The following is a 26,540-nucleotide window of genomic DNA, read 5'->3' as shown; positions in this document are numbered from 1 at the left end:
AACAAGTTTTTCCTGATACCCTGGTTAGTTTGACCCTTTCCTGAAATTTCCCTTGAAATGCTTTCTTAAAATCTCCACCTGGCTGTTCTTCCATGTGGGCCTCAAATTCAACATGTCCAAAACCAAATTAATTTTCTTTTCCCCTAAACCTATCCTTTCCCCTACCTTCCTTTTTTTAGTTAAAGGTACCACCATTCTTCTGTCACTCAGGTTCAAAACCTAGGAACCATCTGATTTGTTACTCTCCCTTCCATATCTAATTAGTCTTATCAATTTTACCTTGAAATTTGCCGTTTACCTCTTCTCTCTATTCCCACTACAATCACTTATCACCCTAACTACTGAAAGTTTTCTCATTTGTCTCCCTTTATCAAATCTCTCTCCTTTTTAATCCATCTTTCACATAGCTTCCAAATTGATGCTCCTAAAGCACAGGACTTCTGGTATCATTCTCCTGCTCAAAGTCTTCAGTGGCCCCCTGCTTCTAGAATAAAAAAAAGAAAACCCCAAATTTCCTTCAAAAAATATTAAAAACCCTTCACAAACTAGCCTATCTTTTCAAGCTGATTTTTAATCCTCTTTAGGGACGGGCATATTCCAATCTGACTAGCCTCCTTGCTCTTCCCTAACAAATGATGTTCCAGCTCTCATTTCTGGTCCTTTGTAGAAGCTGCCAATTGTGGGATACTCCCCCCAGTTTCACTTCTACCTCTTGGAATTCCTACATTTATTAAAGACTTAGTTTTGTCACTGCTTTGAGCAGGTTTTGGTTTTTTTTTTAAGTCCTGTTACTATCTCTAAACCACCAGTTATTCTGTATTATCTCCTGTATTTACCTGTGAATGTGGTTTATCACTCGAGTAGAATGTTAAGTCCCAAAGTATCTTGCAGAGAACAAGCACTTAAATGCCTCTAATCAGTTTCTTTTCTTTTTGAATTTAAGCTTGCAAGAAAATACTAATAAATAATTTTTCAAAATCAGTGTCTAGCACATAGTGCGTAATAAATATCTGTTGACTGATTCCATTAATTATGTTATTAGTGTAATAGGATTTCTTAAAGGCAAAAGATCTGTGATTTTTGGCAGCATGGAGGATCTTGGTATAAGGATTCCTTCCATACACCAAGGCAGACTGCAACCATTCTATGACAGTAGTTTTATATAGTAGTTAATACAAAACATCTGGTTTTGTACAGTGAGGTTAATGAGAGATTAGATATGAATCCAGGTCATACTCCAGACATGTAATACAACACCATTATATCAGTACTGCTTAATAAAGTTCTTAATTTCTTTTGTGTCTGATGTGACCTGACCTTCTCAACTATAATTTTGCTGCTCTGAATTATCTTTTTAAAAATTTCTCAGCAGTTTGTCAACTTCCTTTTCAAATAAATTCATATCTTGGGTTTATCTATTGTTCTTTCATTTTCTATTCTTTATTTTTTGCTCCTAACTTTAATTCTGTAGGCAATGTGTATATATATATTTAGCAGCATCTCAGATTCCAATAAACTGTATCATTGTGGTCACTATCTTAAATATATTATCATTCTAGTTTCTTCTGATTCAATAATCACTTAATTCTCAGTTATCACAGCTTTGTAATTTTTGTGTTATCATTATTATTACATTGTACTTTCAAAATACATTGTTTTAAACAGAAATTTGTCTTTTTAAAATTTACACAAGACTTCTCTATGATTAATATTTGTGAATTCTTCATGTACCTAAAAAGAATGAATATTTCCTGCTTCTTCCAATGTATGTGAATTGTAACTTATTTTAAATAAGCTTCAGATTTGTAATTTATTAAATGTTTTTAAGTTTTGATTTTCAGAATGACTGAAGTTGCACATTATAATTATTTTCTATTTCTTTTCTTATTCTTTTCTCTTGTGTAGCATGCATAAATTGAGATTTGATAGATATCTTGTTTCGTTTTACCATTATGCAATGTCATTATCTTTCAATATTTTCTACTTTTAATTCTAAATTGTTGTACTACTGCTGCCAACTCCTGTTTCTAAAAAACAACGGCAAAAAAAACCCTTGCAGTCATCGGATGTATTTTAGAGTTACTTCTTAATTTTAATCTTGCTCAATTTTTTGACACTTCATGTTTCTTTAAATATAAAGTTGAATTTTCTTTCTTTTTCCATTCCTATAACTTTTAATGTAAAAATGCAGACCCTTCATAATTATAATCAGTGTGAACTATTCTGATATTTTCTTACTTCTGATGTTGTTTTCTATGGCTATCTCAATAGCTAAAACAGTAAATAAATTCTGTGGGTTTTTTAATTGTTTTATACTTTTCTGAGGTTTAACTCATTGTCAGTAGAAAAGTTTTGTTTTTGGAATTGTCAGCCAACTCCTTTTCTACTTCTGTCTCTGAGTATGGGAGGTTTTCCCCCTCATATATGCACTAAATACTTATCAAGTCAGTGCTCTATTATGATGTCCTCACTTTATAGTAGTTCAATACATTCAGTATTAGCCATTTTTGTTGTCCTTTCTGATCCAAAGATCATTCTCCTTGACTAAGAAAATAGAAGAAGTCAAGTAATATTATTTTCTTTGTCATCACTCATACTCCTAGTTATCCCCATCAGCACACTGTTCTCTGATCCCCTTTCCCATATTGCTCAAAACATATTATTTTGTTTTCTTTAGCTTCCTTGAGAACCAGGTGATTTTGAACTTTTTCCTTCCTGAGTTATCTAACCTCACAGAATTTTAGGTTATGGGGTCCAAAAACTGCTCTCTCCAAAGTTACTACTGATCTCCAAATGGCACAATCCAATGACCTTTTCTCTCAATCCTTATTCTTCTTGACCTCCTCTGCAACCTCTGACACTGCTGATCATTCTTTTTTCCTAGATAACACTTCCCTCTAGATTTTCAGGACACCATTATTTCCTTCCTATCCATCTGAACACTCCTGTCTCCTTTGCTGGATTCTCCTTTAAATTAAGCCCTCTAACTGTAAGTATCCCTCAGGGTTCTGTCCTGGATCCTCTTCTCTCTATAGTACTTCACTTGGGGATATCATCAGTTCCCATGAATTTAATTATTATTTCTATGCTGATAATTCCCAAATTTGCCTTTCCTACATACCCAACTGCCTTTCAGATATCTGGAAACGGCTGTCCAATAGATATCTTAAATTCAGTATGTCTAAAACAGAACTGTATTTTCTAAATTTTCCCACTTTTTTTCCTCCTGATTACTGAAGAGGGCAGCATCATATTCTCAGTCCCTCAGGTATGCAACCTAGGAATCATCCTCAACTCCTCATTATCTCTCACCCTACTAGCCCCCAATATCCAAGCTATTCCAAGGCCTGTCGATTTCACTTTTACACTATTTCTCAAATGTACCTCCTCCGCTTTTCTCCTGATAGTGCCTTCACTATTCTGGTGCCTTCATTACCTCATGCCTAGTTTAACTGCATGGATCTGACTCAAATCTCTCCCTACTCTAATCAATTCTCCATTTAGTTGCGAAAGTGATTTTTCTAAAAACACAGGCCTAATTACATCACACCTATACTCAAACACTATTATCTTCAGGAACAAATACAGAATGCTGTAATTGGCATTTAAAGCTCTTCATAACCTAGCCCCCTTCTACCTTTCCACTCTTACACTTTACTCCCACATGCACTATTTGCTATAATGATACTGGCATCCTTGCTGTTCCATAAAGAAGACATTACATGCTCCCAACATTTTCTCTGGTCTCCCATGTCTAGAATGCTCTCCCTCCTCCACTGATTACTAATCTATCTGGATTCCGTTAAGTCCCATCTAAAATCCCACCTCCTAGAGGAAACTTTCCTTTACCCCTCTTAATTCCAGTATTTTACCTAATTATTTCTTACTAATCTTGTATATAGCCTATTTCATATATATGTTTGCATGTCATCTCCCCCATTAGATTTTAAGTTCCTTGAAGATGGAGACTGTCTTTTACTTCTTTTTGCATCTCCAGCACTTAGCACAGTACCTGGCATGTGATAAATGCTTACTGAATTTAATTATCCAAAAGCACTGTGGTTTCATATTATCATTCTTTGAAACACAAACAACTTCCTCCTCAGAGAAGAAGCTCTAGTTGTCTCCTCTTCTGGAAATGGTACTATTGCTTAGTTGCAAAGGTTTTCGTTCCCTTTCTCCCACCTCCTAAAAGGAGATTCCTTCCCTGTCTCTTTAGATCTTTTTTGTTCTGTTTTCACACTAAACCCTATCAGCTTTTTTTAAAAGAATTACTTTATTTTCCTTTATGATTTGGGAGAGTGAAGAGCCAAATCCCTTTATCTTGTGCTAAGAGGGAGACTAGTCAGCACCTGTATAGATAAGAGCTATGTGGCCCTGGCAGGAACACAAACACTGCACTTAGGGCAAATGCCTGTAAAGTTTTACTTGATCTCCATCAACTTCTTGCTTTTCTTGTTATTTGTTCCCCTTGGAAAACTTCTGTGACCAACTGCTTCTAGGGGCCTAACGTTATCAATTTCAACTCACTGAAGCCTTGTCAACTCTAAGGGCAGCTCCTTTCTCCTCAGGTTTTTTAGCTTCACCTGTCCTCCATTTTCTTCTTTCTCAGGCACCCCTCTCTCCCCCTCTTCTCCAAGTCAAACCCTCTTCTTGCTCCTTCCACCTTCCCAAAAATTCCATCCCTAAATTACACCTCTAGCTTTCATTATAATTTGAAAGTATTCTGAGTAACCTTCAAGATTGCTTTCTTTCTTCAAATCAACTTTCTTTTGCTCCTTCTTCCAGAACTTTTCCCCAGAAGGTCCAACTTAGCCTTACCTGGATGTATGAACTGTAGAAAACTCACATCCCTCATTTTGTTTTCTCATCTGTAAAACTAAGGACTTGGCCTAGATCATATCCAAAGCTCTTTCCCATGCAGCCAAAGCAGTACTTATGGGGAACTTTACTATTTTTTAAATTATTTATTATATAACATATAATTATATATTATATTTATTATACATCATATGTAATTTATAATTATATTACATATAATTACGAAAGTAATATATTTATATTGTATTATTATTATTTTCTAAATGCTTATAGCAATAAAAGAAATCAGATCAATGAACTGGAAAAGCAAATTTTAAAAACTACCAAATGGACAAATTAAAAATCCCCAATTAAACAACAAAATAAAAATCCTGAAAATAAAACATGAAATTAATAAAATAAAAAAACATTGCTAAATTAATAAGTAAAAGCAGGATCTGGTTTTATAAAAAAACAATAGAAGAGATAAACCACTGATTAATTTCATTTAAAGAAGAAAAAAACCAAATTGTTAGTATCAAAAATTAAAAGAGTGAATGTACCGTCAATGAAGATGAAATTAAAGCAATCAGGGAGTTTCTCTGCCCAATTACATGCCAATAAAACGGACAATCCAAGTGAACTACACGAATATTTACTAAAATACGAATTGCCTCGAACAGATTAACAAGAGAGGGAAAAGAATACTTAAATACCTTCTTAGGAAAAACTGAACAAGCTATAAATCAACACCAAGGGAAAAAAATCTCCCAGACCAAATCGATTTACAAGTGAATTCTACCAGACACTTCAAAAAATAATGAATTTCATTATAAGCTATTTGGAAAAAATAGAAGTTGTATAACAAATTTTTTCTATGATATAAATATAGTTTTGATACTTAAACCATAGAGAGCAAAAACAAGAGGAAAGAACTATGGTCCAATTTCCTTACTGAATACTGATGCAAAAATTTTAAATAAAAATATGAAGAAGATTACAGGAACATATCACAAAGATCATACAATGACTATTTGGGATTTATACCAGGAATGAAGGGCTGATTAGGAACATTATAAGCAAAGATGGCCATATCAATAACAAAAACAAAAATCATATTACATCAAGAGACACAGAAAAAGTTTATGACAAAATATAAATCCCATTTCTATTGAAAATATCAGAACGTGAAGGCAGAGCCAAAATGGCAGAATAAGAGCAAGTACTCACTTAAGCTGTGCAACAAATTCCTTCAGACACCTCTAAAAAAAAAAATCTGAACAAATTTTAGAGTGGCAGAATCCAATAGGAGACAGTGTATGACAGATTTCCAGCCCAGGACACCCTGGAAGGTTGACAGGAAGGATCTGTTGCACGGGACTAGAGGAGCACAGAGCACACAGCTCACAGGCTGTAGCAGCTTGGATCCCGCAAAGCAGAGCGGGAAGCACTGGGTGGTCTGAAGCAGCAGCACTGAAGCTTCTCAAACACATCAGCCCAGGACAGGACTCCAGAGGAACTGAGAGAGAAGAGCAGAACCCCAGGCAACAGCAGTAGCCGCTACTGAGACTATGAGCCCACAGATTAAATATCTGTAAGTCACCTACTTGCACTTCCAGGAGCCAAGATGGTAGAGTGATCTGTAAATGCTCTCCTCCTCCTCTTGCTGACCTTGAAGAACCCAGAGAATACTTCCCCAGGAAAAATCCTGGAATAATGGGATCAGTCAAAGGGGTAAACAGTCTCTCAGCTTGAGATGCTAGGAAAATCGCTAAGGGGATGGGGGGGTCCCCTCTTGCTGTGGCCAAAGGGGACCAGAGCAGGACTGGAGCTATCCCAAACAGCTCCACCTCAGAGAACCAGGAGGAGATCCTGAGCCCCAGAGGGTAGAGCCCATAAGAACCAACACCAGGACCCCAGGTATGCCTCAGCACAGCCAGGGGAATCATGCAGATGGGGGTTCACCATCCCTGAGCTTTAGCTCAGGAAAGGAGACTTCCTGTGGCCAGACTACCCCTTCCCAACACCTTACACAACAAGCTCCAGGGTGACTCCAGGGAAACTCGGAAAGATTTCACCTGGCCTCTGATTTGGCACATCAATCAGCTCAGCACCAGCTAAGCTGCAGCATTCTAGCTTCTAGGTGAAAGAACCAGAAGCCACAATACACAAAGCCTCAGGTTCTAAATATAAGAACCATGGGACAAAACTTTCTATTCCCCAAAAGCAGAGGATCCACTCTAAAAGTCAGGAAAAAGGCAATTGTCACGAGCAGGAAGCAAACGACAAAAAAAAAAAAAAAGGCCATAGAATCTTACTATGCGGACAAGGACCAAAACACAAAAAAACAAAAAGAGCAGCAATGAGACTGTACTCCCATCTGAAACCTCAGAAGAGAATATGAACTGGTCTCAAGCCCAACGAGCATTCTTGGAAGAGCTCAAGAAGGATTTTAAAAGCCAAATTAGAGAGGTAGAAGAAAAACTAGCTAGTGATTTTTAAAACACGAAAAAAACTCAAGGAGGAATTTAAAAAGAAAATTGGACAAAGGAATAAAGACATACAAAATCTAACTGGAACAACTGGACAAATGGAACAGACAGAAAAAATGACAATTTTACCTAAATAACTTATTCAATGCCAATCAGACTACCAAAGAATTATTTTATAAAACTCAAAAAATAAATAACAAAATTTACCTGGAAGAATAAAAGTTCAAGAATATCAAGGGAATCAACAAAAAAAAAAAAGGGAGGCAACCTAGAAGTACCAAATTTCAAATTACACTATAAAGTAGTAATCATCAAAACAATCTTGTCTGATACTGGCTAAGAAATAGAGTGGTGAATGATAGGAAGAGATTAGGTATGCAATACAAAAATAAATGACCACAGTGACTTAAGTATTTGGCAAATCTAAAGATTCCAACTATTAAGGCAAAAACTCACTAGGTGACAAAAACTTCTGGCAAAACTAGAAAGCAGTCTGGCAGAAATTAGGTATAGTTCTACATTTCATACTAAGACAACGTCAGAATGGCTACATAACTTACATGTGAAGTGGGATATCGTGAGCAAATCAGGGAAACTGTCAAGGGACTCATGATGAAAATCACTATCTACCTCCAGAGAGAGAACTAAGTGCAGATCAAAGCATATTTTTCCACTTTATCTTTCTTGCATTTGGGGGGCAACACGACCAATAGGGAAATGTGTTTTGTATGATTTCACATGTACAATGGGTATTATATTGCTTGCCTTTTCAATGGGTGGGGGAAAGGCTGAAGGGAGAGAGAATCTAGAACTAAAATTAAAAAAGCACATTAAAATATTTTACAATGTTGAAAATAACTCCCCTCCCTCCTAAAATAAAATTCTGTCCCTGCTCTAAAAATTGTGCTATATGCAATCCTAGTTTGTGCATTTAAAATTAAGGGGCCAGAGTTAGTCAACATTTTTATCTGGAAAATATCTATGAGTAATATAAAAAGCATGCCACAGTAAAACTGCTGTATGAGCAAAAAGACAATAAATTTGCTAATTGTATTTCTTTGTAGGTTCCAGTTACTCATGTTATCTCCAAAAATATTTCCTTCATCATGGGCTAAAAAGTTGAATAATTTCCTCTGGCCATTTAATAATTTTTAAAAGTCATCTATCATTTTAAAAGCTTACAAGTATCTGGAATGTGTTAAATTAACCTATTTATCTAAATACAACAAAGTAACATTTATGAGACTACTACATCCTCCCTGCTGTTCAGGAGCAAAACCATTATATTCAGAGATTTTTCTACCTAATCAGGTCAACATTACTATATTGAAGTATCTTTGAAACAAAAATATTAACATTTTTGAGTGATATTTCTTAATTACCTAGCTCCAAAACATCTGAAGGAGTGAGGCATAGACTCTTGTTGCAAAAATGATTCAACTTCTTTTCCAATATTGTTGCACTTTTTCTTTGTGAATACTTCCGTATATAAAAGTGGCAGGGATGTATTACATGGCTCACAAAAACTAGTTCTAGAGAACCTGCAAAAGAGAATCATCACAGAAATTAAATGAATAAGATATAAATGGGGTTCTAATTAATGACCCTTACAAAGAATAATTTGCAATGATATTTTCCTAAAGAAATCAATGTTCCAATCTCTAGAACACTGAGGCTTGCTAAGAGATGTTCAAAACAGAAAAGGTTTTTGGCTACAACACATTGAACATTTAAAATAATGAATCCTTCAGGCCTCTGAAAAAATGGTCTGTTCACAATTTACCAATGGGCATTTTCCCCAAAGTTCACTAAGTCAGCTGTTTGGAAGTTAGAACACATATTCCTTTTAATACAAGGTTTGAGGTAGTGGTGTTAGCGTTACCCCTAAACAAGCCTACTCACCCTAGAAATGAACAGGAAAAAGTAATACTTTTGCTATACTGGTAATTTAACAAAATGGAAAAATAATATTCAAACAAAATATGACTTCTTATTCTCTGACCCCTGATGAACCGAAAGTTTAAACAGAAGAGGAAAAGGTGGAGCATTGGGTTGAGTAATTTGAGGGAATTCCTAGAACTTTTAAGAGCTTTAGAGGTTAACACTGATTGTAACTAATTTCACTTTAAGCATGAAACTTAGCCTTTTCTTCTCATTACTGGTGTACAACTAGCATTATTCACACATCTACCATCTATAATTTTGTGAGGGGTCTAGGAGGTGGAGGGCATGGGGACTGGACAAAGGCTGATAATGAACTGAGGTGCAGACCCCTGCTCAGCATAGACCTCTGCAATTCAGAACTCTTGCTCAAGAGATCTGCCAGTCAGCCTCCCTGGTAGCTGGAGATGCAGGTGAGAGTCACCATTATCTGGCTGCCTACAATTTAAAAGTAGAAAGAAGTGAGAAAGACTTCCATTAAAAAATGACTTCACAGCATTCAGAACTTAAGTGGGTTAGCTTTAGCTCCCAAAATAATTTACTTCATTTCTGAAAAAAAATGCTAGATAAATGAGGTGCTAAAATGCATACTGCAAATCTCACAAAGTCAGATATATGTAGTTGTTGCAATTTACCTGCTTTCAGTCCAAGAGGTACCGTCTTTTTCTGCAAAGGCTTTTTTTGATGTCTAGGAGCCTCCATAATATGTTCTATGAAGTATGCTTCAAATAAGAAATAAATACAACTGTATTAATCTTGTTAATGATGATAACAGCATACAATATTAAAAGTTATGCCTGAAATGGCAAGACAAATTGCATCAGAAAATAAAAGAATCCTATTCTATTATAATAGATTAAATAATAGATTCTCTCAACTTGCCAGAAATTCTTAAAATATTCTAATAGCAGTAAGAGTATTACCTAAAGCTTCTAGCTCTATTCAGTGTCATTTTGAAATAACCAACAAGCATTTATTTATTAAGTGCCTTCTATATGCTAGGAACTGTGCTAGGCACTGAGAATACAAGTACAATGAATGACACAACTGCTCTTTAAAAGAAGCTTACATTCTAAAAGAAAGGATGTATGTACATACATACAGATTATGAAGAAAATATAAATAAATCAAATTAGTTAAGACAAGGTAATTTGAGAGGAAGGGTACTATTTAGTTGGGGTGATCAGGAAGTGCTTCGTGTAGAAGATGGTTCTTGAATTAGATTTGGAAGGAATAAAAGCATTCTCTGAGGTGAAGAGGGAGGGGATGCCAGTATCTGGGGACAGACAGTGCAAAGTTAGAGAAATGGGACTTGAATGTCGCATATGAGGAAAAGAGAAGGTCAATTTGGCTGAATCATAAAGTGCAAGAAGGGGAATAATAACTGATGAAGCTGGAAAAAGGTTGTGGCTGCTTTGTGAAAATCTTCAAAGGTTAACTAGAAAAATTTAAATTTGATGACAGAGACAATAGGGAGTGCCACTGAATTGAGGAGGGAAGGGGTTTTCATAGAGCAGATTTCCATTTAAGGAAAAAAATCTCTGGCAGCAATATGGATGATGGACTGGAATGGGGAGAGATTTGAAGCAGGTAAGACCTATTACGACACTAATGCAGTAACACAGATGAGAAATGATGAAGGCCTGAACTAAAGCTAAAGCTGTATGTGTGCAGAGTAGAGGTTGGGTGAGGGAGACATTGTGAAGGTAGAAAAGGCAAAATTTTGTAACTGATTAGATATACGAGGTGAAGTATAGTGAGGAGTCCAGGATAATGCTAAGATTATAAAACTGGATGACTGGAATAGTGACATTTTGGGGGAAAAGATAATGAGTTTAGCTTTCATCATAATGTCTCAGATATTTGCATACCATGCCATTTAAAATGTCCAACAGGCAATTGGTGATGCAGGACTGAAACTTAAGGAAGAGAATAGGACTAGATATCTGTGAGTCATCTGCAGAAAAATAATAGTTAAATCCATGGAAGCTGATGAAGTTATTGAGATAGCACAGAAAAAGAAAGGGGCCTAGGATAAGATCATGGGGGTACAACCACAATTATGTGGCATGATATGGATAATGTGCCTGCAAAAGGAACTGGAATGCTAAGACAGGTAGGAGAAAAACCAGGAAAAAAGTGTCACAAAAACCCAAAGAGGTGAGACTATCAAGGAAGTTAAGCATATCAAATTCAGCAGAGAGTTAAAGAAAGATGAGAACTGAGAAGAGGCCACCAGATTTAGCAATTAAGAGATCACTAGTAACTTTAAAGAAAGTAGTTTCAGTTGAATAGTGAGGTTGAAAAGAAGACTGTCAAGGAGTATGCGGTGAATGAGAAAATGGAGGCCTGATGTTTAAATAGCTTTTGTCAAGGAGTACGGCTGAGAAAGGGAAGAGAAATGTAGGACAAGAACTCGAGGGGGTAGTATGGTGTAGTGAAGTATTTTTAAGGATAGGGGAGATCTAGGCATGTTTAAAAGCAAGAAAGAAGGACCAATAGATAGGATAAGGAAAGGAGAGAAGAAAGCAAAACTAGTCATGGACACCAAAAGGATCCCATGCCAGGTCATGCTGTCTATCTTTAAGCAAGGCACTAAATGTAAATAAGACTGTAGACTACTGTAGATATTTAGCCTTATATAACAACTATTTAATTATATAGCACTTTACTTGTATAAAATATTTTATATGTTATGAAATACATTTTACATATTCATTGGTAAATGGTAAAAGTCCTTGTATCAGAAGAATTTAACTTGAGTCATTTCTATAAGGATTTGTATTTGAGATGTGAATCAGAAATGAGACTGATTACAGAAGATACACAAAAACTATTGCCATTTTAATCTTAATCCATTTTAATCCCACTTTGTATGGTACATCTAAGTTACATGGACTAATTTTTCAAAAGTTTTATCAAACCAATCACATTCATATGAAACATACCAGACGAACTCACTAAGCTATCACCACAATGAAAATAGAGTTGGCTATAAAAGTGCAAAGAGGGAACAGAAGACAGGGACAGACAAGAAGAAAATCAAAGGGGCACTAACAGACATAACAGGTTTGGGATCATACGGAAGTAATACTGATCTTAAGATCTGCAATGTCAGTAGGAAGTCAGTTAATACAGTAAGAAAGATACTAGTCTAGAGGCTTATCTCTTTCCTTACATATATGAATTTTTATTTGGATGATTTAATTCCACTTAACTTACTTTCTTGATCCTCTTCAATAATTTCTTCTATGATCACATCAGGGCTAGATCCCATTTGTGGTAAAACAGCAACAGTTTTAGGGGAAGACATGGACACTCCCTCATCTTGGTGCTGGGTATTCTTTGCTTCTAAACGTGAATCACCAGTCTCATGCTGCACAAGGGGCTGTGCCTCATCACCTGTTGCAGCAATTTCAAATTTATTCTTTTCTACAGACAGGTATGTGTCACAATTTGAAGATTCTTTCTTATTAGTACGTTTATAAACATTCTGTCCAGTGCCTTCATTGTCTTCGGAACGAAATCTGTTTGGAAAGCATTTAGAGGATGTTTTGATTAATGCATTTTAATGCTATTTTTTCATATTATTCATTTAATATGTCAGTCATTTCCTTTTCATTATAAATTTAATATTCAGATAGCTCTAAGATAGCACTACAGCAGCACAGGTACCCCAGGATCCATCAAGAAGTACATCAAGACTACTCTAGAGAAAATAAATTTTTACAGATACATCTTCAACCCAGACCAAAGAAAGAAGCAGGTGAGAATTACCAAAAAAATCCATGTACATTCAGTTTAAGCAAAACAGACACACACGAAGTGTATTTTCTTAGACATAGCAACTAGTCATTTTCTTGGAGTGTGGCAGGAAAAAAAGGGAATACTCCTAGGAAGTCAGGCAAGAGACACACAACTTTTGACAGCTGACCACACTATCCTACTGAATACCCCTTCTTTTCATACAGTTTTAGGGACACAAAACTCTCCAAGTTATGTCTCCCACCTTTCTAAACACTTCTTTGTCTCCTGGAAGCATCATCCTTCTGACCCCTTATGATGAGCATTCCCCATGGGTCTATCCTGGGTGTTGTTTCTCTATACCAGGGGTGGGAAAACTGAAAACCTCAAGGTTTCTCTAGGTCCTCTAGATCCTCAAGTGCAGCCCTTTTAATCCAAACTTGGATTCAGTCAAAGAGATGTACTTAAGGACCTAGAGGGCTACATGTGGCCTCAAGGCCACAGGTTCCCCACCCTTGCTCTACACCCTTTTCCCTCAACAACGTTATTTACTCTCATGACTTCAACTCTCTGTAGGTAACATCCCAATCTTTATCTACAGTACTGACCTCTCTCCCAAGTTACAGACTGACATTGCTCTTTGCCCACAAGGTACTTTTATCTGGATGACCCATCAAAATGAATTATTTCCAAAACCAAGCTCATTCTCTTTCCTCTAAATGTGCCCTTCATTCTGATTTCACTATTCTAAGGTTAAAACATCTACCATTCTTGATGCCATTTCCTTCTGTTCCTCCAAGTCCTTGCTACAGCAAGTATCACCCCTTAGAAACTCTCCATTTCATCATTTACCAGAGATCTCACATTAGCAAACTTTGGGTTGGCTTTGCTATCCAATTATTTTATAAAGTCCTGTCAACTGCATCCATTCTCCTTCAGATTGCAATCACCCTAATAAAAGTCTTCAGTACCATCTGCTTAGACTCTTGCAATGGCTTCCTTTCAGATTTTTTGTCTCCTCTTCCTCCCCACTCCAACCTAGTTCTCAAATAAATGCCAAAATGTTTTTGTAGACATCTAGTCATGACAACCCTCTATTAAAAAACAAAATCAAGTTCAAACTTTGTCAGTTGACTCCTTATTTCTGAGTTGAGTTCAAACTTTTCTGCTACTACTCTAGTTTTTCAGTCTTAAACTCGTATCACTCCCCCTTCACACATTCTTCACTTTACAAAGGTCTAATACCTGCTCTAAAATAATCCTGTGCTTTTGTGCATCCATGCTTTTAAGATGATTTAAAACTCCATTTACTCAATCTTTTGAATTCCTGTCTACCTTCACAACATTACCCATCCCTCTAGATCAAAGTTATTAAACTCAAGTAGAGTTGCATATTGACTTAAAAAACCACAAATATTATTATCTATGTAGCGGTGTATTTTACTAAATATTTCCCAACTGAATTTTAATCTGGTTTGGGCAGCCCTCCAAGATTGAATTTGACACCTCTACTCTAGATTAGTGCTTCTTAAACTGTGGTGAAAAAATTTGGCAACAGTAAAGGATTTCTGAACACATGACTAAAAATTAATTGAAACTCAAACACGAAATGAATCTGAGATGTTTCTGGCAGTGCTTGCCCATGTTGTATTGGGTAACTTCACTGCAACTTGGGTTCTGAACACAAAGCATGTGCACTTTTCAGGCCGTCAAGCCATGCAATGCCAGTTGCTAAAGTGGGAAAAGGGGTCCCAAATGGAAAAAATTTAAGAAGCCATGCCTTAGATGATGACAGAGACTTTTCTTAAAAGCAGCTGTTTTCATATTAAAATTAAATTACAGCACTAACCAAGATCTCATACTATTCCAAAATAAGGTCAAAAGAGGTACATGAGTTGAACATTAAGAGAGATAGCATAGGTAAATTAGGAGAGCATAGAAAAATTTACATGTCAGATTTATGTATAAGGGAAGAATTTAGGAACAAACTAGAGAGAAGATCACAGAAGTAAAATGGATAATTTTATGAAATTAAAAAGGTTTTTTTAAACACAAATTACATGAAATTATAAAGGTTTTACACAAATCAAACCAATGCAGACAAAATTGGAAGAAAAGCAGGAATAAGGAGAAAAAAATTGACAGCAATTTTTTGTTTTTGCTAAAGACCTCATTTCTTAAATATAGAGAGAAGTGAACCAAATTTATAAAAAATAGGGGCCATTGTCCAACGGATAGTCAAAGTATATGAACAGGCAGTTTTTGGAAGAAGAAATCAAAGCCATCAAGAGTCATATGAAAAGAGAATTGCAAATTAAAACAACTCTGAGGTACCACTTCACACCTACCAAATTAGCTAATAGGAAAGAAAATGAAAAAGACAAATGCTGGAGGGGATGTGGAAAAACAGGCTGCTAAATGTGGAGCTGTAAACTAGTCCAACCCTTCTGAAGAACAATTTGGAACTACGCCCAAGAATAGGTCTGTATCCCAAAAAGATCAAAGAAAAAGGAAAAGGACCTATAAGTATAAAAATATCTATAGCAGCCCTTTTTGTGGTGGCATGGAAATTGAGGGAATCAGGGGATGCCCATAAACTGGGAAATGGTTGAACACACTGTGGTATGTGACTGTGATGAAAGATTACTGTGCTACAAGAAACAGTGGGAGTTTGGGGGTGATTTCAGAAAACCTGGGAAGACTTATATGAACTGATGCAAAGTGAAGCAGGAGAACATTGTACACAGTAACAGTAATATTATGATGGTGCTCAACTCTGAAAGACTTAGCTACTCTGATCAAGCCAATGATCCAAGACAATTCCAAAAATATCCATGAAGAGAAGTAATGAGCTCTGCATGCAGACTGAAACATACTTTTTCACTTACTGTTTCTTGTCTTTTTTTTTTTTTTTGGCAATATGGCTAATATGAAAATGTTTTGCATGACTTCACAGGTATACCTGATATACTGCTTGCTTTTTCAATGGGTGGAGAAGGGGCTGGAGGGAGGAAATTTGCAACTCAAAATTTTAAAAAATCTTCAATTATAACTACACAAATTTTTAAATTAAATTGGAAACTAAAGAAAACTACATTGCCCTTTAAAATTCACTAATGAATTCATTAAATGGGATGCTAAATATGGGATTATCTTTGGTGATTTTGACTGTATATTTTTAAGTTTTCATTTGTAGGGTTAACTTAATAAGATGAGCTGTGGGAACTACAATTTGAGGGGATGCTGTTTCCTTTCTCATTTCTCAAGTCTTCATGCCTATGTGGATACTACCCCTCACTTTGTAATGTGAAATTCTCATTATTAATGTATTCTTGATTCTCTAGGACTTGGTATTTACACCTCTGAAATAAGGAGGCTCTAAGTCTCCTTATACCAAAGTCTCCTACTACCAAAGTCTCTAGTCCATATGTGAAGTTATATAATCCAGATATTCCAATTCTCACTTCTCTAGTGGCATTTAATATTCCATAACATTTTACAAAGGATCTCTGAATTTGTTAAATTCAAAGCATTAACAAAATTTAGTGCATTTTTAAAGGTATAAAATAATTTCCAGCATGCTATCACACTATGTTAGGAGTGTATATTTATTGGTAAACACAGACAAAAATCACAAAGGGGATAGGAATAAGCATTTATATAGCTCCTGCTATGTGCCAGGTTCTGTGCTAGCACTTTACTGATATTACTTCATTTAATCCTATCAAAAACCCTATTATTCTTATTTTACAATCAAGGAAGCTGAGGCAAACAGAGATTAAGGGATTTGCCCAGGGTCACACAGATTTAAACTAAAGTCTTCTGACTCCAGGTCTTGTACTTTATTCACTGTATCTCTAAGCTGCCTCAAAAGATGATGAAAACTGTAAATCTCTCAATGTCTCACATTTCATTTGAATTTTTGGCATAGTCTATGAAATAGGCCATTCAGACTGAACAATTACTTTGCCATTCTAAAGTAAAAGACTTACTTTGAAGTTTCTTCAAATTCAATCTTCCCCATATTTTTAAACATACAGATAATTTCATTACAATTCATTTTCAACCTATAAAAAGAGTACAAGTGTTGGACTTTAGTCAATTTGATCAGATTAAACAACAAATTAGTGGCCAATACTTAGAAAAAAATAATGATTTCTAATTTTTATAATTATATTTAAGTTACTTGGGAAAACCCCAAAAGTTCAATGTACCACTTCTAAGCAAATTTAAACTCAAATAGAATGCATTTTAAAATATCTAACAGATGTATGTTCTTTTAAAATATTATTCACCTGAGAGAGCTTCTAAATTTCAGAGAACCCACTTCTGACAATTCACTCTCAAATGCCAACTTCAGAGTGTGGATAATCTGTAATTAAAAGACGTATCAATAAGTGATTTATGAAATTAAGTCTGGCGGCTCTCTTGAAATAGAAATTTGGCTGTTTTCTGGGGAAAGTGTGAAAAAGAAATAAGATCTTCAAAGGAAAATCAGAGACAACATTTTTTCTACCTTCTGATGGGAACAGCCAGCATAGCTAATCCTCAAATCAGTATTTTCTGAATGCTTAATATATAAAATTCTCTGTTAGGTACTGAAGGAGATGAAAAAAAAAATGTGAGACAGTCAACACTCCGAAGTTTATGATCAAATTGTGGAAGCTAAAGGAATTTAATTTTTATGGTTCAGTCTGGTCCAATCTTTTGTTACACTATATGGGGTTTTCTTGGCAAAGACAATATAGCGGTTTGCGATTTCCTTCTCCAGTGGATCCACTTTGTCAAGCAATCAGAGGTTAAATGACTTGCCCAGGGTCACAGAGCTAGGAAAGTTAGATTTAAACTCAGGTCTCTGTAGCTTCAGGCCTACTACTCTGAGCCACCAGCTGCCCTTTTAAAATTCAATGTAACAAAAAAAAAAAGACCTATACACATTAAAAATGAAAAGAAAATTAAGAAAAGGATAATTATGTGAACAAGGGTGTTCCAGTAACTTTTAACTATCCATTTCTCTGACTGAAACATCAAGGGGACATCAAAAGGCTATGTCTCCATCCTCCCCACTTCAAAACCACAGTTGTCTGATAGTGGAAAGTACAAGTCTAAAGATATCTGTTTCCTGGCATATTAAGACAATGAAAGGATATCTAGACTAGTTTAACACTCTGGGGATAAAAGTCACACTTCCCTCTCTGATTCTAACAACTCCTCCCCCTCCTACTCTTTTTCCTAAAATCGACAAAATAAGTCATATATTGTGACAAAGCAAGAACACGTACACGATTTTTTCCTGTTTCTTCTAGTCAACAGTTAGTGCTCCCAATAATGTTATAATGCATCCATAGACTGTGGGTTAGGAGCGCTGGTTATATATGCCTAAGAAAGTATCTTGGATATTTTTTTTTTTTGCTAAGTAACACTAACAAAAGTTAAATATGTTTTATAAGTTATATTCTTAGAGCCAAAACTTATTAATAGCAAGAGGTTTCAGGATGAAAGCTAGGACCAAAATCTATTTTACACTTATTTTATGTAGATACATATTTATCTCTTGTCTGCCCCAGTAGAACCTAAGTTTTTTGATGGCAGGCACTATTTTTCAATTTGTTTTGATGTCTGTAACTGCTTAACACAGTACCTGCAATATAGTAAGCTTTAAAAAATGCTTGTCCAAGGCTTAGGATAGTGCTTTACACGTAAGTGCTTAATAAATGCTTGCTGACTGATCTGCTGACTGACTTAATTTTTGTGTTTAATCATGAAATCATGTTCCCAGACTTTCTCCAGCTTCAAAAAACATGCAAAATTAATCACCACCAAAATATTTATTTTTCCATGAATTCTCAAAATTACCTGATTCAAGTCACAGTATGCTCTTAGAGAAGGTGCCGTTTTTAATTCTCTTGCTATTCTCATGGCTGCATCCAAATCATTTTTTTTCCCTTCAATGTATTTTCTGGCCATTATGATATCACCTAAATAGTCCTCTGTATTTCTTACAATTTCTTCATACAGACTTCTTTTCCTGCAGTAAAGATAAAAAGTTTTATAGGCATTGATATTTAACTTTCAATAACCATGTCAGATTTTTTAAAAGTTTATATTGAGAATGCTTGCAGTAAAAATAAAAAGTTTTATAGGCATTGATATTTAACTTTCAATAACCATGTCAGATTTTTTAAAAGTTTATATTGAGAATGCCATTTTTAGATATTGTTAACAACCATATCATGCAATTATTCCTTTAAGATTAAAGATTTCCTTTGAATGATGTACTCAATTCCTACTATAAAGACATGTTATAGCTAAAAACAGAAACTTTAACCCAAGGGAAAAATAATTTTAATAAAAGTATAAAACCTCATACAAATGTAAGGTATCCATAACATACATATACATACAAAGTCCTTTTATGATTCCCTGAAAGCTATTTATGGACCAAAAACCAATGCATCACAACTACTCAGAGCTGATGGAGCCACATGGATTACTGATAAGGACATTATCCTAGAAAGATGGGCTGAACACTTCCATAGTGTTCACAATAGACCACCATCAATCAATGCTGAGGTCATTGATCATTTACCTCAGGTTGAAGACAATCCCTCCTTAGCTGAACTTCCAACTGAAGAAGAGGTTTTGAGGGCCATTAGGCTCCTTTCATATGGCAAAGCACCTGTACTGATTCTAATCCAGCTGAGATTTACAAAGTAGGGGGACCATTGCTCATACAAAAACTGACTGAAATTTTCCGGGTTATATGGCAAGAGGAAGTTATCCCCCAGGAGTTTTAAGGTTGCCTCCATTTTCCATCTCTATAAAGGTAAGGGGAATAGATTGTCTGGCAACAAACACAGTGGGGAGGAGGGGGGTCTCTCTCTTAATCATTGCTGGCAAAATTCTTGCTAGAGTCCTTAATAGGCTGATCCTTCACCTTGAAGATGGTCATATACCTGAGAGCCACTGTGACTTCAGAAAGGGTCGAGGAACAGTTGATACGGTGTTTGCTACCTGACAACTCCAGGAGAAATGCCAGGAGCAGAACAAAGGTCTATACACAACATTTATAGATCTGACAAGGCCTTTGACACTGTTAGCTGTAAGGGCTTATGGAAAACTATGTCAAAATCTGGTTGCCCAGAGAAGTTCATCAGTATTGTATTTCAATTTCATGATGGCACGTTTGCCTGGGTTCTGGACAGTGGACAATGTTCTTGTGCCTTCCCAGTCACCAATAGAGTCAAACAGGCTGTGTGTTTGCTCCCATGCTTTTTAGCTTGATGTTTTCAGCCATGTTGTCAAAAGCTTTAAATGAAAATGAACTACTGTACCGATGATAAATTCTTCAATTTGAAAAGGCTACAAGCCAAGACCAAAGTGGAGGGAGTGTTGGTGCATGATTTTCTGTTTGCAGATGATTATGCACTCAATGCAGCCTCTGAAGCTGAGATGCAACAAAGTATGGAACAACTCTCTGCTATTTGGGCTAATTTTGGCCTAACAATTAACATCAAGAAAACCTAAGTGCTCCATTAGCCACCACTACGCCATCCACACATGGAACTATCAGTTACAACAAATGGAGAAGCTTTGAATGCTGTGGATAAGTTCACTTACCTTGGTAGTATACTTTCTAGGGATATACAATTGACAGTGAGGTTGATGCATTCATTGCCAGAGCTAGCTCAGTGTATGGGAGACTCCAAAGAAAAGTTTGGGAGAGAAGAGGTATTAGATTACCAAACTGAAGGTCTACTTCAAACTGAATGGCTCCATTGTGTTGACCTCATTGTTGTATGTCTGTGTAACACGGACAGTCTCCCAGTACCATGCCAGGAAACTGAATCACTTCCATCTGAACTGTCTTAGGAAGATTCTGAAGATCACCTGGCATGATAAGGTACTAGACACTGAGGTCCTTGCTCGAACTGAACTGCTAAACACTCAAACTATGCTTCAGAGAGCGCAACTCCGATGGGCTGGCCATGCTGTTCGAATGCAAAATGTATGCTTGCCAAAAAGACTATTTTATGGAGAATTCACATGGGGCAGATGATCACATGGTGGGGTCAGAAAAAGCGATACAAGGACACTCTCAATGTCTCTCTCAAGAATTTTGGATTTGATTGTGGGACATGGGAGACTGATACAGGACCACTCAACATGGTGGGCCCACATCAGAGTGGGTACTGTGCTCTATGAGCAAAGCAGAATTGAAACAGCACAAAGGAAATGTAGGGTGCGTAAATTTGGAGTATCTTCCCCAAATATTCACACGGACTGTCTGTGCCCAACCTGTAGTAGAGCATTCTGAGCTTGCATAGGTCTAATTAACCACAGTCGTACACATTAAAACTTCACTTTATCATGGTGATGTCATTTTGGTCCTCTTTGAGAACAAAGGACAACAACTATCTTAATACACTGAAATGTATACCTGTCTTTCCACATGTTTTGCATGTTTCATTAGGAACTGAGCCTTTTATACTAAAGACCTTAGGCAAGAACAGGGAATTATATTTTCAAAGGCCCAAATACACAAAATACTTAGATCATCTCTTTCTGTGATATTAAAGAACTGGAAAGCAAAGTAGATATTCATCGACTGGAGAATGACTAAAGAAATTACATGATACGTGAATATAATGGATTATTACTGCGCTATAATAAATGATGAATATAAAGAATACAGAGAATATAGAATGACACATGAAATGATGCAAAATGAGGTAAATTAGAGCCAAGAAAAGAATATAAAAGACGATAAGGTAAATGGAAAGAACTAGCACCACATATCAAAAATGAATGTTGCAAAATTACAAAGAATAATCTCAGCCCCAAAGGGAAATGAAAACACCTGCCCCCTTCATTCCTTTTCAGAGAGACAGGGGAGTTGGGAGACAGCATCTATAGCTGTGGAATACAACACTGTCAAGATTTTTTTCCGTTTTGCTGTTATGTTTTCTCTCCTCCCACTTTTTCTGAAACAAAAAAATCATGTTATATGGGACAGCTCTCTAGGTAAAGGGAGGATGACTATGTGGGGGGAAGTTTTGACAATGTAAAAGCCAAAGACATCAATACAAATTCATTTTGAAAAATGATAAAAAGAATAAGGAAAAGAAAGTACATCAGAACTTGACATATGCATTCTTCTTGTTTGAGGTTATTCTTGGCATCAAGGTCCAGGTATGATTTCTGACCAGTGTACCCACTCTAAATTATGACATAAGATGACACATCTAACTACAGGAAAACATCACAACTACTATTTCTTTTTCTTGTAATCAAGATATTCTTTTAATTTTAAAAATTTATATTTTGACCAACTGAATGTTCTAAAAGTTTCTTACCTTGACTTGAGTGAAGTAAAGAGCTGATGAAATTTTTCCTCAAGAACCTCTAGAAGGCAATCTGTTTCTTGGTTTGTTTGGTTTTCTAGGCATTCTAGCATCTATTTGTTTTTAAAAACATTTGTAAAGTTAGCAATTTATCTTTAAGTAGAGTAAATCTTTAACACAGTCATTATAAAAAGTAAACAACTGCTGTTTCCTAGATCAGCAGATTTATCCCCATTGATATGTGGGCACTTAGTTCCACCAGAGTAGATCACAACCCCTGAAGTTCTAGAAAGGCTTCTCAATGAGATCCATGGCTGTTAGGTGACAACAAGCTTAGTGATGCTCAGGAAAAAACAAGGAGATAAAGAATGCCTATTTCCAATGACAACACAGAGTTGGATGGATAGCACACTGAGTTAATGAGAACACATCATCCTGGAAAGATGGTGTAGGTGGACAATGAACTAAGCAAAGAATTGAACAAGATGAAAGTAGGCTGGATCATAATTGAGAAATTATTTAGTACTTTCCCTTTAAGTCATCACGGAAGGGAAGGAAGAATGACAAGAAAATTCAAGTATTCTAGAAAAAGCTATCTAGGGTTATTTTTCAAATGTGATGCTAATTTTCTAAATCCAGTATCTTAAATACTTGATAGTATGTACTAATAAATTTGATGAAAGACATTAATGCAAATTCGAGACTGACCTAGCATGGTGTCCTGTGATTTTCAATCACCTGTTTAAGAGCAGAGTAAACCATTCCTAGTATGAATGCCTCAATGAATGTTTGTTCTGGATAGCCAGTTTTTTTCTACATCACTGTGGGAGTCCTTTAAGTTCAAAAATTCTGTAAACTTAAAAAAATGGAAATCTAACACTTGTGTTTACTTTCCTTAATATACTATACTGGCATTAAGTTAAACTTAGAAAAAAACACTATCATTTAGCATTGTTGTTAAGGACATCAATAAATGTTATGTAGTAGATTTTCATGATATGGGATAAAGTACTAATTGGGTAGTCACCCTGGGACTTTCTTGGGGAAAAAAAAACCAAGAAAACAAAAACAAAACAAAAACACCCTTTCAACTTGCTTTTTGATAATTTGCCAAATACATGTGACTTCAAATAAGGAGAAACAATGGCACTGCAAGTGGTACAAAATGGCTCTAACAAGAAGCTAGGAGAGATAACTAAAATACTAAACAGAATCATTATCCAAAAATATCTTGGCTAGAGAAATGGGCCAATGAGATAAGATTAAAATTTAATAACAGAAGAAAAATCCTATACTTCAGTTAAAAAAACAACTGTAAAACAAGCTAACAGATCTAGAGCTTGAAGGGACCTTAACAGCTATCTGGTCCAACTGTTCCCTTTACAGATGGGGAAGCTGAGGCTCAAAAAAATTAAATGACTTGCCCAAAGTTACGCAGGTAGTGATGCAAGATCTGAACCCCGATGCTGAGATTCCACTGTAACCACACTACCACATAGTAGAGGAGGCGTTATAAGACATTAGTAGGTGTGGAAAAGACTGAAAATTTTGAAGATGCAAGCTGCATGAGTTGGTGTGATATGTTAGCTTAAAAAGCTAATGCAATTCAAGGTGCTTTAATAAAACAGAATGTTCAGAACAAAGGCATTAACAATACTGTGGCATTTTGACCTGATCAGACATTGGAAAGTAACATGTTCAGTTCTAGGAAAGAAACTGAAGGAAGGATATTTATTACTTGAAGCCATGTCCAGAAGTGGGAGAACAGGATTGTGAAAATAATAATAATACAAAGACCTATTCAAAAAATTATGGATGTTTAGCCTGAATAAAAGACATACATGAAAGACACAATTATCTGAAGGGCTATCATGAAGAAGAATTAGACTTGTTTTGCTTGATCCAAGAGAGAACAGGTCCAACTTCCAAAGCTAGATATCATTTTCATATAAGAAAAACTTCCTAATAACTACCAAAAAATAAAATGAGGACCCTGGGAAGTAATGAATTTTCCACTGCTGGAGATCTCTGAATGGAGACATGTTGGGAAGGATTCTGAGAAAGGATTAATATTTGTGTTTGACCAGAAGTCCTTTGAGGTTCCTTTCAACTCTGAAATCCTGTAAAACTGAAGACTTAAACGCTTAAAGTAGTCTATTTTCTAAGTGGTTTTCTTGCCCTTCTCAGGGGTAAAAAAAAATCCCAACTTTTTCACTGTTGATAGCAGGGTTCTTTGACTTGTCAACACTGTTGAAAGCAACACCTCCAATTACTATTTCCACTAACACAGTGTGTGGATAACAGGGATCCCCTTGTCTAGCTTATGCCCATTCTTTCCCACTTGCACTAAATTTGTACATGGGGTGTGAAGAAATATCCTTTGGCATTAAAAAAAATATGTGTTAAGAGCATTTTCACAAAGGCTTACTCTAAAGTGTTACCCTTCAGGTAACACTCCGGCACTGATAGTTTTCTTTAAGTGCTCTATTATTTGACTTTTAAGTGGAATTTCACAGACAAAAAAATTATAAGTTCTATCAGAACAGATTTTTTTAAAGCAAACCCTAATATATATTTTCTATATATATAATTATATACAGAATATATATATTTTCCATAAAAATCTAATTTTTAATAATATTCAACATCTTAGCCCACCAGATACTAAGTAGCTATCACTGGTAGGCAGGTAAATAATAAAAATGTTTGACATTAAATCTGCTCAGATCTAGTTCTACTAGTGTTTACATCTGTTCTCCTAGCTATGAACCTTTACCTTGAACCACTGACTCTCTTAGTGGCTAATGATAATAGTAGCTAACATTTACATAGCACTTATTGAATGCAAGGCAGTGTGCTAAAAAAGCACTTTATAAATATCTCTTTTTATCTTCACAACAGTGCTTTTATTATTCCCATTTTACAGATGAGGTAGAGTTTAAGTTACTTGCCTAAGGTAATAGTATCTAGGGCTGGATTTCATCTTTACTAAACACAAATCTGTCTGTTTCTCTCTAATATCAAAGAGCTGTTCTTTAACTAATGTTCTTCCAGTGTAGCAGTAACGCTCATAAAGTATTGGTTCCTAAGCTGCTGCACACTGTGACTAGAACTTCTGTGTGATAGTTTCTCCTTTAAAATATAAAATTATGTATAAAAAAACCAACTACAAAGAGAGTAATTGTCAGTATAAGAGGCTTAAAATTTTCATTTTCCACCAGAATTTCCTTTATTCATGGGCATTATTAGCAAATTCCAAGCCAAAAAAATTCTATGTCCAAATTAGTTTAAAAGATGCTATGTTAAAGTCAGAGGCTTTCTATCCCCAAGGGTGAAGAATTTTTCCCTTTTTTCATTTGTTATTGGCTGGCTCTCTTCTCATCTATTCATCATCCCTATAAGCACTTAGGACTACCATTGCAATTGATCTCTATTTATTCCTTCCATTTCTTCTTTTCTATTTCTGCTTGCTTCTTCTACCTGGCATTCACAGGAAAAGGATGGATTCTGTTGACAGATACTACCATCAACAGCATTTATTCCTTCTATGCAATGATGCATCTAATCACAATATGGTAGGCAAAATCATTAGGTGTGTTTCATGATTTGTGGAGAAAATTCCAATTGTTACTGCTCTCCTACAATAATACCCCAAGTTCATCACATGTCCAAAAATCAAAGAATGAAGTATTTTGTATGAGTTCTGAACATTTTTGTAGAATATTTATATATTATTATGAAATGGAAGCCTCAAAAAGCATGTTCATTTCTTTCTGGGTTATCAGTAATAATCTACTAACCAGCCTGACAGGTTACTGGGGGGAATATTTCCTATAAAGTATTGCATACACAGAGATACTATTGACTTACGCAAAATCTCAGCTAAGACCTAATAATATCTGAGGTGAAGTTTGCCCGTGTGAAAATACATAAGCTCTCTTCTGATTTCTGGCACCTCAAAATAGAAGCATGAGGGGAATATATGCCTTTTTTTAATCCATAAAAACCAAGAACACTTTCTATGACAGGGACAATAACCAACATCCATTTAGCTTACCTTTTCTGCAGCACTTAATTGTTCAAAATTATAGCCAGCTATCTTCAAAGCTTCATCAATTTCTTGTGTTGTTTTAGTTTCCTAAGGGGGAAAAATAACTCCCTAATAGTAAAAAGCAGCACAATTACGTGATATTACAACCTCATATTCACCTATAAACTG

The 26,540-nt window shown here is 35.7% G+C and overlaps 1 protein-coding gene across 2 annotated transcripts in view; it reads right to left on the bottom strand.

Moving 5' to 3' along the window:
* The window catches only part of RNF17 (ring finger protein 17), a 110,760-nt gene that overhangs the window by 68,230 nt on the left and 15,990 nt on the right, over positions 1–26,540 (bottom strand). For both annotated transcript variants that reach the window (XM_072611657.1, XM_072611658.1), the window contains exons 5-12: positions 26,379–26,459; positions 22,334–22,434; positions 18,834–19,005; positions 17,273–17,349; positions 16,970–17,044; positions 12,456–12,760; positions 9,869–9,955; positions 8,675–8,833 (exon numbers count right to left, since the gene is read on the bottom strand). In XM_072611657.1, coding sequence (XP_072467758.1) covers positions 8,675–8,833; positions 9,869–9,955; positions 12,456–12,760; positions 16,970–17,044; positions 17,273–17,349; positions 18,834–19,005; positions 22,334–22,434; positions 26,379–26,459 — 1,057 coding nt within the window. The remainder of the gene's footprint in view (positions 1–8,674; positions 8,834–9,868; positions 9,956–12,455; positions 12,761–16,969; positions 17,045–17,272; positions 17,350–18,833; positions 19,006–22,333; positions 22,435–26,378; positions 26,460–26,540) is intronic.

This window comes from Notamacropus eugenii, chromosome 5 (genome assembly GCF_028372415.1).
Source record: "Notamacropus eugenii isolate mMacEug1 chromosome 5, mMacEug1.pri_v2, whole genome shotgun sequence".
NCBI lineage: Eukaryota > Metazoa > Chordata > Mammalia > Diprotodontia > Macropodidae > Notamacropus > Notamacropus eugenii.
This window is presented reverse-complemented; position numbering and strand designations above follow the sequence as displayed.